This window comes from Mixophyes fleayi, chromosome 4 (genome assembly GCF_038048845.1).
Source record: "Mixophyes fleayi isolate aMixFle1 chromosome 4, aMixFle1.hap1, whole genome shotgun sequence".
NCBI lineage: Eukaryota > Metazoa > Chordata > Amphibia > Anura > Limnodynastidae > Mixophyes > Mixophyes fleayi.
The window spans coordinates 38,648,860-38,662,179 of record NC_134405.1 but is presented as its reverse complement, the minus strand read 5'-3'; the positions used below and the strand labels follow the sequence as shown (position 1 = coordinate 38,662,179).

Genomic DNA, 13,320 nt, shown 5'->3' with positions numbered 1-13,320 from the left:
AAATCGCGCCATCTGTCACCAAATCAATAAAAGGGGGTTATAGGGTAGGAAGCACAGGAGGGTCCCACTGCTGGCAGAGACATAAGAATGACCAACTGGAGTTTGCCAAAACACACCCGAACAAGACAAAATTCTTCTGTCAGAATGTCCTGTAGACAGGTGAGACCAAATTAGAGCTTTGTAGTAAAGCACATCATCCCTATGTTTACAGAAAGCAAAATGAGAAGAAGACCTTCCCTACAGTCAAACATGGAGGAGGTTCAGTGATGTTTTGAGGTTGCTGTGCTGCATCTGGTACTAGGAGTCTTCAATATGTGCATGGTATAATGATATCGTGCACTCCAGGTCATTCTGGAGCGCAACAATGAAACCAGTATCATAAAGCTGGGTCTACATCGAAGATCATGAGTCTTCCAGCAGAACAATTACCCCAAACACTTCAAAAAGCAACCAGGAGTGGTTAAAGACAAGATGCTGGACTGTTCTAAAGGGTCCAGCAATGAGTCCAGATGTAAATCCCATATAACACCTGTGGAGAGATCTGAGGACGTCAGTTGGGAGACGCAACCTTCACATCTGGGAGAATTGGAGCAGTTTGCAAACAAAGAATGGAGCAAACTGCTGGTAGAGAGGTGCACAAAAGCTCCTCCATGGCTATATGCAGTGGTTGATTGCAATTATTTTGAAAAGGCTGTGCTACCAAACATTAAGTCTAGGGTGGCAATAATTTTGTCAAAGCCACTTTTTTTCATTTTCTGACTTAAAAGGCAGTATACAGTATTAAATTCAGAATAAAAAACAAAGGTTCCGTAATATTACCAGAGATGGAATTGTGGAAGCCAAATACTGTTGTTTACGTCACCCTAAGTTTAGAGTTAATTGTTGAGTTATTTGAAAAAACTGAAGGGTGGCAATATTTTTAACCACAACTATATATATAAAACCACCACACACACACTTATATAAACCACCATCTTAATATTGTGTAGGTCCCCCTCGTGCTGCCAAAACAACCCTGACCCGTTGAGGCATGGATACACCTTTGAAGGTGTGCTGTGGTATCTGGCACCAAGACGTTTGCAGCAAATCATTTACGCCCTGTTGTGAGGTGGGACCTCCATGACTCGGACTTGCTTTTCCAGCACATCACACAGATGCTCAATCGAATTAAGATCTGGGGAATTTGGAGGCCAAGTCAACACCTTGAACTATTATCATGTTCCTCAACCCCTTCCTGAACAATTGTTGCAGTGTGGCAGGGCGCATTATCCTGCTGTATGAGGCCACTGCCATCAGGGAATACCCTTGACATGAAAAGGTGTACTTGGCCTGCAACAATGTTTAGGTAGGTGGTACATGTCAAAATAACATCCACATGAATGCCAGGACCAAGGTTTCCCAGCAGAACATTACCTGGACCATCACGCTGCCTCCACCTCCTTGTCTTCTTCCCATAGTGCATCCTGGTGCCATCTCTTAACCAGATAAACGACACACATGCCCCTGATTGTCCTCATGATGTAAACGAAAAATCAGAAACATCAGACCAGGTCACCATCTTCCATTGCTCCATGGTCCAGTTCTGGCGCTCCTGTGCACTTTCGGCAGTGGACAGGGGTCAGCATGGGCACTGTGACCGATATGCAGCTATGCAGCCGCATATACAAGAAGCTGAGATGCACTGTGTGTTCTGACACATTTTTATCATTAATTTTTTCAGCAATTTGTGCTACAGTAGCTCTTCTGTGGGATTAAACCTTCACTCCCCACGCACATCAATGAGTCTTGTACGCCCATGACCCTGTCCTTGGTTCACCAATTGTCCTTCCTTGGAACAATTTTGGTAGTTACAAACCACTGCATACCGGGAACACACCACAAGACCTGCCGTTGTGGAGATGCTCTGACCCAGTCCTCTAGCCATCACTTGACCCTTGTCAAAGTCGACTCAGATCCTTTCTCTTGCCCATTTTTCCAGTTTCCAACACATTAACTTCAAGAACTGACTGTTCACTTGCTGCCTAAAATATCCCACCCCTTGACAGGTGCCATTGTAACAAGAAAATTAATGTTATTGACTTTACTTGTCAGGGGTTTTAATGTTGTGGCTTATCCGTGTGTGTGTGTATATATATATATATATATATATATATATATATATATATATATATATATATATATATATATATATATATATTTCACAGTACAAGTACAAAAAGCACATTCTTGGGGGTGGGTGATGCAGGGTTGAGGAATTAAAGAGATCCTGCTTTGATTTTCCGAACACTCCCCCCGTCTATACACCATGTGCTTAATATGGGAAAGTCCGGTATGCGACAAGTTAATGCATCCCAGCCGATGGGTATAAATTTGGGGACTGGAGGTTTCCTCGGACAGATTTGATCGGACACGGTATACGAGATGAGGTGCAGGGAGTCACTCTGGGTCACCCTTGTATTCGCACTGCTTAGGACTGTGACCCCAGCAGCTCTGGATACCACTGGGACGAGCGGGGTCTTACAGCGAGGACATCACTCCCGGCAAGGTAGAAGATTGCATTAAATCAGCTCACATCATCTTATGTACCACTAGATCATAGCATTTATATTATAGGAACCTGACATTGCTCTATATACTGTAATAATCTGGGGCTGCCCCATGGAGTGCTGTGCATAGGTAACGTTAGATGTCATTCATAAACTTCAAGTCAACAAGGTCACTAGTGCTAAACTTATCATGAAAAGCTACAGGTTACTTGATTGGCCTCACCCAACTCTTCATTGTAAATCTCCCAGGTTCAGGCTGTTCGGTAAGAAGCGATATAGAACATTTGTGTTTCTGTTTTATTCTTAGCACTGAATTTTGTATGAATAAAAGCATGCTTGGGGTATTGAATTGTGATGTTATCGTAAAAAAAATACCCTGCCTTTATTATTTGGAAATGTAATTGCCTTTATCGACTGCACCCTATGATAAATAAAGAATGAATGATATGTTAATGAGAGACTGTACATAGATGGCAAGCTACCACACTTGGGGCTGTGTTGTCCTACTGTCCTATCTTTATAAATGTGCTACATACCTAGTAATAATGGATTGATGACTGATCCTATGTGCATATAACTTCATACCAATCACAGTACGGATGTGTCCTCTTGTGCTTATAAAGTGGATGAGAAAATAGAAAAAATGTGGCTGAACAGATTCAATGTACAAGATAGCAGAGTCATAGTCTAGATGCCTACAACGTATGTGTCTATTGCATCTCAAACGAATATTTCCTTTTTTTTTGGTTTTGGTACACTGGTTTCAAAACTTTAAAAATTAATTGTAAAAGTGATCTCTGTTTACGGACTTATTCAATATTTTTGTTGAATATATACATAGATTGAATAAAGCATATCTTTCTCTTATTTTTTACTGCATCCCCAATCTATTGCTTGTTATAGCAGATAAGAGGCAATGCCTTTTCCTCCATGCCCGGGTAGAAAATATCAGTCTCGGTTAGCGTCATTTGAGTGCTCCCTTATTTTGTTAACTCGGACAGATAAGAGATGTCGTCTCAGTAAAATAACCATGACAACATGTTATTCATGGGAGAAATGAATCGCGTACATAAGATAATGTATTACATTTTAAACGAATGCACTTGTGAAAAGGAAAATCAAATTATATGGCATTGTACATACACACACACATATATATATATATATAATGTATATTACGTTGGAAAATGCAATCAGAACAGGGTGATAATTTCACAACTAGCTCTTATCTGAACTCTGGTTTAGTATTAATAATGTATTTGATTGCATTTCAAGTGTAATCTCAATCATAAAAAAAAAAAATCACTTTGCCTAATTAAAATCATTATGTTGGTTACTACAACGTCCTGCAAAAACTTATGACTTCTGCCTAAAATTGGCTGTAGAAACCTCAGAACACACGGCTGCTGCCAGTGGACGGATATGCTGCAAATAAGGGATCTTCTTTAGCAACCACGGACCTAACTGTTTCCATGGTTACCATTGTCTCTAAGAAAGGCTGTGAATAAATGACTTGTCAATTTGTAGCAACACTGTGTTCTGAGGTTTCAACAGGTGATTTCAGAGCCATGTCCAATTTCAGGAGTTATTCCAGTAAGATGTAGTACCCAGCATTATGATTTTCATCAAGTGCAACTATATTTGAGTAAAAAAAACCTTTTAAGTACCATCTATTGTATGTAAAATGTGTTAATAAGTCATTTGTAGCCACTATAACCACCATTAATGGTGTCAATTATGTACCACTTGTGTCTAAACAGATGGGGGCAGTTTCTCGTCACTGCTAGGAAGTGGCCCGCGCCCACGTTTTAAAAGAAGGTTGTCACAGTCTGGGCGTCCTCGTATGGAGGATCGAGAATGCCGCCTAAAGACGTTGCTGCTCCGAGTCGGTGACTTGGGACTCGGGTACGACTCTGAAGAGACCGTCCTATTCAAGTACTGCGGCGGAGGATGTCCCAGATCTCGTACCAACCACGATCTGACCCTGTCGCGGCTGCTGCAGAAGAGCGAGCTGCCCGCCCTTCTGGAGGACAAAATATTTGGGGGACCCTGTTGTCGACCCACACACTACGAAGACGTGGCCTTTCTGGATGACAGTCATCGGTGGCACACGGTGGAAAAGCTGTCGGCGGCAGCGTGCAGTTGCGTCGGCTGAGGCTCTTTCAACATACCGCAGAGCATCTCCGTAGTACACTTATTTATGAATGTAATCTGTTTAACCCCTGCCTCCCTGCAACAGCTGTCCTGGGACTGAAGACCGAGAAAGACAAGAGTAGCCGAAGCAGGCAGCCCGGGTTCTGCAGGAAAAACATACACAGCGGATGTTTTAGAGAAAACCCTTAGGCAGTGCGGAGGTTAACAGGGCCATGCTCAGCAGGGCGACGGCAGGCTAGGGGTTAAGTGCAGCACAGCTCTGTAGCAGACAAGGCTCTGAACTGCACTGTGCCAAGTCACCTTTAATAAACGTATGTGCTGTAGGATTGATATGTATAAATATGTTGCACTGCTGCCGATACAAATTTTCACAACTGTAGTTCTTGCATTTAAATGTGGAGGTGTTCTTTATGTTCAGGAAAGGTCACATGAACAGCACTGTGAGGGGTTAACATTATATTGTTTGGCAGGTCAATGACAGGGGAGAAGTCCATTATCTGGTTGTTTTGGGAGTGCAGAGGTTAAGTCGCCTTTCAGCGGCTCTTACTGCAGCTCGCCTCGCCAATCCACAGCCACCAATCCACAGCCGGGAGAGCCACAGGATGCCAACCTCTGGGTTATTTCAGGAATATAATGCAGTACTGTGACATCCAGGGGTTAATAACGTCCCTGCCCCCCTCTACACCAGTAACCAGGTGGAGAGATAAGAGTAATTCTCTGCGGGAAGAACAATCTGCACATAGCTTCTCTCTCCGTCATGTCTCCTATGTAACTAGTATTGCTTTTAGCAGCCAGGAGCAAATGGAACGTTATTTAAATGAATAATTTATTTATTTATTCTATTACAGATCTTTGAAACAATAAAAAACAAATATATATATATATTATAGATATTAGGACTGTTGTGTTTTCTTTTTTGCATCAGATTCTAAAATCAGCAGATGAAACCGATTAGCAAAAATGTTTACTTATTTTATGAGGAAAAGGACACCGCACTGATCACTAAGATGTGCTTTCATAATTACCCATGACTCCAAGAGCTAGATTCATCAAACCTTCTAAAAAAATAAAAGTGGGGGTGTTTCCCACGTCAACCAGTCAGATTCCAGCTTTTTCTAGAATGTACAAGATAAATGACAGCTAGGATTGGTTGCTATGGGCAACATCTCCACTTTTTCTTTTTAGATGGTCTGATAAATCTACCCCTAAGTATTGCAAAGCCCACATAGTGATACCACACAAAAGACCCCTACAGGAATCCTATATTGGGCGCACGAGGTTGTGCGAGTGACATGATATAAAGGGTCTAATAAAATATCAATACACTCAGATAATTCTCTGTGTTCACAAAACGGTTTATGAACCTAATCACGTTGGTTACTCTGGATTTTCATAGTTATGTTTCTGCCAAAGTGGGCAACTTAGAAGGAAAAAAAATCATGCATTTTTCAGGAAAGACCAAAAAAAGTGGATCATATGACTAGGTCCATAGAAAATGGTCATCCGATCAGAGCGTTCGTCTGTGTAATCACGTTGGCAAATCTTTCTTGAGGTGCACACATATATCTAGACGTTTCCATTCTCTCATTGTCAGCATATAAACATCCACCAGCTGGAAAGCGCCCAATTATAAGATCCTAGAGAACAGTAAAAGGTCATTATAGAGGCACAAAGTGACCCAAACTTCATCCACGGCTGTAAGATGGTCCGTCTCCCACCCATCAGCTCGCAGGGAGATTTCTGCAGATGATGGAGATACGGCGCTCACGATGTACAGGTACGCCGCTGAAGTAGGACTCCTCGTCACGTAGAATTTCATGCGTGAACTTATAGCGAGCGGCACCGCTGAGACGACAGGAGACAAGGCGTGAACACACGGTTATATTTTCCCCATACACAAACAATATAGCAAACAACATTTAAGTTGTTTCAACCACATAAAAAGACCACTTCAAGATGTTCGTGAACACAGGGCAATGCTGGAATTAGCCTCTAAGCTGGCATCTCCCACAGGACTGCCCACACCTCACTCTGTAAACATAAAATAACATTCTACAAACTAAACATTGCAGGAGACACAAACTGTCTCTATGAAGGAAACGCTATAAGTTATCAGTCTCACTCCTTACAAATGTTTACGTTTTTATTCACTTAACCTGGATAAATGTAGAAGAATATTGGTCCGAAATACGGGGTCTGATCCAAACGTGTTCATACTGGTGCAGAATCCAGTCAGTAAAATATAGGAGGTAGAAAACATATACACCCACTGAATACCTTAAGGGCTTGTGTGGTAATGGTCAAATTATAATCCTCGTATCCTCTTGATTAGATTATAGAACTAAAATAAGATAAATTCTCATCCACCGGTGACATATTGCCACTGTTATAAGGCAGCATTAGGTGGCAAATGGCATTACATGTAGTCCAATGACATAAAGGTAGACTGTATGGCCTCTGACTAAATTGGCCCATGTGTGTGTATTAATTATGTGCCTGAGGTAGGGAGATTGTAAGCTCTGCAGGAACAGGAAGTGATGCGAGTATCTAAATATTTTCAGATTGTACAGCACTATAAAATATATAAAAGGTGATAACAGCAATAATAAGTTAACAGAAGAAAGGCAAATTCACACAAATGGTTATTATAAAAAAAGCTTTTAGTGATTTCTACATATACTGATAAATGCTCAAATGTTATTTTCCACCGTAACTAAGAGATTTTATATCCACCAAAATTAAAGATTTTTAGTTTTTTTTTAGTGTGATTGTGTGTAACTTAGGAGATCCTTAAAGGGAGGCTTTTAAAACAGGCAAATAGTTTCTAATATATGGTGCATATTTATCTATAGAAACATTTTTCCTCACACAGACAAAAACAACTTAACATGTTGTTGTAAAAAATGTCTATAATACTTTCACAGCATAGAAATGTGGCCACCCAGTGTTAAAAGGAACATGTTTATAAAACACATTTGGAACATTAAATGATATGACGCAAGAGAGGTGTGAATAATGACAGCAGCGATAGATGGCCTTATCTTTGTTATGTCGTTAAAGAGAATAAAATCTTTCACTACGGTGGCCATGTTAGGACATTCCTACGCCATGCCAGACAGTGACAAAAATAATATACTTCACGGTTGTTCATACACGGTGTCTGCTTCATTCCCGTCTTCCTCCATCTAATTTACCTCAGCCATACATTACACTGCCCATAATACACGCAGCAAAATCCCAGTCCTACGCCCACTCACATCACAATATTGTGTGACAATCCCACAGGTTTCCACCTCTCATAAAACAAGTAAAAGTGCATAACTAAACAAAATACAATTAAACGGTAAAAGAAATACAAAAAACATTTAATTTCTTCAAATTAATTTGTTAAAAAATGACTACTCACTTATTATAAAGTTTATCACACCCCCTAATGTCATAGAGAAGGATAAAACGTCATTTCTGAGTCCTGTATCCTGTATAAGAGCCTGTGGTCAATGCTATTACAAGGAACGGGTACCTTGGTGACTTATAATATCCTTGTATTTCACAGTAAGAGGTGCATTCACCTTCACCCAAGCTTATAGTCCTGCAAACTATGCCTGGACAACCTGTGGCGCTACAAGTGTGGCAGCTACACTTAAGCTATAAACAACCCTACCTGCAGGCGACTCCCTCAACCTACCTGATTATATAAAGGCAACGTCTGGGCAGCAAGAGATCCGCTCGCTCCTCTGGATTATCCACACACGCCAATCGCATGACACTGCTGGATAGCAGGCAGATCCCTGCAATGGTGCTACCACAGAACTGGCAGCGGAGAGAGAGAGAGCAGGGTCAGCACGGGGAGAGAGCGAGAGAGGGAGCGAGCAGGGTCAGCGCGGGGAGAGAGAGCGAGCAGGGTCAGCGCGGGGAGAGAGAGCGAGCAGGGTCAGCGCGGGGAGAGAGAGCGAGCAGGGTCAGCGCGGGGAGAGAGAGCGAGCAGGGTCAGCGCGGGGAGAGCGAGCGAGCAGGGTCAGCGCGGGGAGAGCGAGCGAGCAGGGTCAGCGCGGGGAGAGCGAGCGAGCAGGGTCAGCGCGGGGAGAGCGAACGAGCAGGGTCAGCGCGGGGAGAGCGAGCGAGCAGGGTCAGCGCGGGGAGAGCGAGCGAGCAGGGTCAGCGCGGGGAGAGCGAGCGAGCAGGGTCAGCGCGGAGAGAGCGAGCGAGCAGGGTCAGCGCGGAGAGAGCGAGCGAGCAGGGTCAGCGCGGAGAGAGCGAGCGAGCAGGGTCAGCGCGGAGAGAGCGAGCGAGCAGGGTCAGCGCGGAGAGAGCGAGCGAGCAGGGTCAGCGCGGAGAGAGCGAGCGAGCAGGGTCAGCGCGGAGAGAGCGAGCGAGCAGGGTCAGCGCGGAGAGAGCGAGCGAGCAGGGTCAGCGCGGAGAGAGCGAGCGAGCAGGGTCAGCGCGGAGAGAGCGAGCGAGCAGGGTCAGCGCGGAGAGAGATAGCGAGCAGGGTCAGCGCGGAGAGAGAGGGCGAGCAGGGTCAGCGCGGAGAGAGTGGGCGAGCAGGGTCAGCGCGGAGAGAGAGAGCGAGCAGGGTCAGCGCGGAGAGAGAGAGCGAGCAGGGTCAGCGCGGAGAGAGATAGCGAGCAGGGTCAGCGCGGAGAGAGAGAGCGAGCAGGGTCAGCGCGGAGAGAGAGAGCGGGCAGGGTCAGCGCGGAGAGAGAGAGAATAGGGTCAACACCGGTACAGGACAGACATATGTATGGCATTTCTTACTGCTAACTTGGGGTCATGCAAAACAATACCTAGCACAGAACTCAGAGAAGAGGTGAACCCATATAGTTAGACATAGACATCTAAGCAGATGACTAAGTCCATGACTAGTTTCCTTCAATGTATTTCCTGATGTAAACGTGAAAGAATGTGCACTGCTGTTCTAAACAAGATAAAAGAAATCACAGATAATAGACACCAGAGTATATTGCCTTAATACTATTTACTACTAGCAAATGTACCCTGAACGTTGTCCAGTGAACTGTCATAACTAATACAAGTTAGTATCTCTACACGAGACTTGAGTGGACCGAGTGACTCCCACAAAAAGCAGAGGTGGTCACTGTCAGCCAGAACATGGCAGGAGATTCAAACTCAAGCTCAGTACGTGCAAAGTGAATGCAGATCAGGGTTGGCTTGGGTTGGTACTGCGGGTGGGGTGCTTAAAGGGCCCCAGTCACCTGCAGGCAGCCATCTTATGGGCTGTGCAAATATTCCTGAGAAATTCACTAGGAGCTAGTATAGAAAGTGCCTTACGTTGTGCAGGTGACTGGTAGACTAAGTCATTAACTGATAGCCAAAGGTCACCAGAACTATAAAGCAGTCATTGTTACCTTTACACTGTCCACATGTGGTTTGATATAGCCTTCTTTCTGGAGGTCCAGGACATGGACAAGAGATAGTTGGGCCTCATCGGGGGTAAAAGCTTTATCCCTCACTCTCTGCAGGACCGCCGTGCAGCCCGGGGACCACTGAAGGCGCTCTAGCTCACGGAACCCATGGATGGCCTGTCGGAAGAAGATAAAGAAGTCTGTGATGTTGCAACCCAGTGTTCTATGCAAGAGGTAGGATGTTACCCACCAGCGATATGTTACCAGTGGGAGCGGGCTGAGAAGAAGGCACGCATAAAGGGGGACACATAGATAGGCTGAATATCAGTCCCCATGTAAGTATTATTTTGGAACTAAGTATTACTTAAAATATTCCACCCAAAATTGATTTATCCTTTAAAAGACACAGGATGCCCAGTTCAAATCTCTACATGCCCCCAACTGGCATTCTAGGACTTGTAGTCTCATAACACCTAGGGCAGTGAGGGCTAACCTGTGAAACTCCAGGTGTTGTGAAACTACAAGCCCCAGCATGCTTTGCCAGGAGATAACTAGCTAATAGCTGGCAAAGCATGCTGGGACTTGTAGTTTCACAAAACCTGGAGTGTCACAGGTTAGCCATCACTGACCTAGGGAGTAATTCTATACAATTGAAGGAAGCAGAAAGTGGAGGTAACTGGTCCTTAAAATGAAGATAAATATGGGTATTTCCACTTTAAATAATATTTTATCCAAATCCCCCTTCCTTGTAAATACAACTTTGGTGGGAGTCATTCATTGCATTTAGCAGTGTCCCGACACTCGCTTACAGACGGAACCTCTGTCAATCATGTCTGCTGCAGCTGAGGTCTCTCTGGAGCAGAAGAATTCTGACGCAGAACCTGTGAATGACAGATGCAACCCAGAGCTGTAACCAGGGACGTGCCCACACCCTGGGTCCAAAACCAAGGGGGGAATCTGTGCAGGATTAACCAATTTATTATGTTTTGTAATCAGCATGGTTATGATTTAAAATCCGATTATACAGACTGGTGTTAAGTGGGAGAGTGCAACCAGCTCAGCCATGCTGATCAAATGGGCAGCATGGTGGCTCAGTGGTTAGCACTTCTGCCTTACAGCACTGTGGTCATGAGTTCAATTCCCGACCATGGCCTTATCTGCGAGGAGTTTGTATGTTCTCCCTGTGTTTGCGTGGATTTCCTCCGGGTGCTCCGGTTTCCTCCCACACTCCAAAAACATACTGGTAGGTTAATTGGCTGCTAACAAAGTGACCCTAGTCTGGTACACAACCATCAATAAGAAGCTACAACCAGGAGAGCGGCAGGGTCCGGGGGAGGACAGTATACACATGTTAAGGGCTAACCGCACACTCTTTAGGTTACCACACCGCTTCTCAGCAGCTCCAACTATCCTACCCACCAAAGATATGGGACGGAGGCAATATTCTCTTTCGCCCAGGGCACTAAAATGTCTAGTCACAGCTCTGCCCACACCAGAGCCGTAACTTAGAATTCTAGCGCCTGGGGCGAGAAAGACAAATGCCGCCTCCCTAGCACTCAATTTTAACCAAATGTATCTAAAATATTCCTAAATTGTGCCCCCCCCCCCCATCAGCGTTGCGCCCCGGGCCCTAGTTACGGCCCTGGCCCACACCTACTACAGCTAAGTAGGGGGGATTTGGACGTAATACTATTTAAAATAGAGAACCCCCCTTATTGCTGAAGAGCTGTAATCTGCCAAACTCTGGTACAGAAGTACTTCATACACATTATATTAAATCACACTACCTGTGTGGTAGACAGATAATTGGGCAGTGCTCACTGGCACCTATGCCAGATCCTGTTGGAAGGGGGTGAGATGAAGCAGAGTCCCCCAAGCCATACATTTATAGTCACCCCCCAGCCCAAGGTAGCCCATTGTGGGACCAGCAAGGAGTGTAAATGCCCCCAGCCTGCCCCTGGCAGTGCCCTGGGGGTAACCCCCCCCCCGGCCCCGGGCCTCACCTCGTCCCAGTGGCCCCTCTCGTAGCGCCTCTTCCGCAGGACGGGCTCCAGCTCCCCGCACAGGGCGGCCTCCTCCTCGGCAGAGACGAAGTCCGGCTGGAGGGTGAGGCCGGGGGACAGCCGGGAGAGCACGGCCGAGGAAGACGGAAGAAGATGGGTATCCCCATGGCAGTACCTGGGCAGCCCGCCCGGGGGTATGGTAGACGGGCCCTGCGGCCTAATACACACCCCATAGCGGAGCCAGAGCCGCAAGTTACCAAGGCAACCGCGAGCTGCACTGGGCGCCGCCATCTTGTGTGCGGTGCATCATGGGAGGGGACACTGGCTAGCTGTCATCGGCGCACGAAGTCTGCTGGTTAAACATTAATATGCGGCATTATGTAAGATCAGGGTCCACTCTCACAGGTCATAAGCAGCCACAATGTGATATAGCATGGCTGCCTACACCATTTGCATTTATTATCAAAATCATTGTTTAATCATGACTAAAAAAAAATGACATACTAGTGTTTTCAGCCTAACTTGTAATTATAACTTGGAAACTACACCACCAATTGCGAAAATAAGCAGAGTTGGATGAATATTGGCCTGGCCAACCTGTAGCTCCCTAGGGGTTTTTTTTAAACTACAAGCCCCAGCATGCTTTGCCAGTAGATAGCCAGCCAGTAGCTGGCAGGGCATGCTGGGACTTGTAGTTTCACAACACCTGGAGAGCCCCAGGTTGGCCAGGCCCTGCTCCTTGTGGAAGTTCCAATGTTTTAAACAAGCAAAAATGCACAAGAACAGTCTCAGGGGACAGTAAAAGCTTCACAACCACAAAGCCAAGGCTAGCTCATGTACTACATTTAAATCTGCCTTAATAAATCATCCCAAAGTTTATAAATCACGCCTAAGTTTTACGAGGAAGCAAGTTTTTTTTCTGTCTGGAGTGAATTTGAAGTAATTTGATGATTTAGAAATGTTCCTAAAACATCTCTGTATCCATTTGAATGGGATTCTAAAAACAAAACCTGCTCCATAGCACCTACAAACATATTTTTTTTTTTATTTTTTTTTAAGAATACGCCAGATACATGCGTGCAAAATGAGGACTGCGCATTTCCCAGACTCCTGGATGTTGCAAATTAAGTAAAAGAACCAAAATACTGATAGCGTTTTTTTCTTTTAAAATAAGGAACTATAGCAACACCAAAATGTCCAAATTAAGCAGGGATTGTATTTTACTCTGTTTTTGTTTTTTTTGCTTTAATAAAG

General features: G+C 44.8%; 2 protein-coding genes across 2 annotated transcripts; one reads left to right on the top strand and one right to left on the bottom strand.

The window, feature by feature from the left end:
* The first annotated feature begins 2,387 nt into the window (after positions 1–2,387).
* On the top strand, positions 2,388–5,557 carry PSPN (persephin). The gene is made up of 2 exons (XM_075206608.1): positions 2,388–2,545; positions 4,307–5,557. Exons 1-2 carry the CDS (start codon positions 2,422–2,424, stop codon positions 4,699–4,701), a joined length of 519 nt encoding a protein of 172 aa, XP_075062709.1. The 5' UTR covers positions 2,388–2,421; the 3' UTR covers positions 4,702–5,557.
* On the bottom strand, positions 5,527–12,399 carry ALKBH7 (alkB homolog 7). Its single transcript, XM_075206606.1, has 4 exons — positions 12,067–12,399; positions 10,067–10,240; positions 8,386–8,510; positions 5,527–6,545 (listed from the first exon to the last, which is right to left on the bottom strand). The coding sequence occupies exons 1-4, from the start codon at positions 12,355–12,357 to the stop codon at positions 6,422–6,424; spliced, it is 714 nt and encodes a 237-aa protein (XP_075062707.1). The 5' UTR covers positions 12,358–12,399; the 3' UTR covers positions 5,527–6,421.
* Positions 12,400–13,320: the final 921 nt, after the last annotated feature.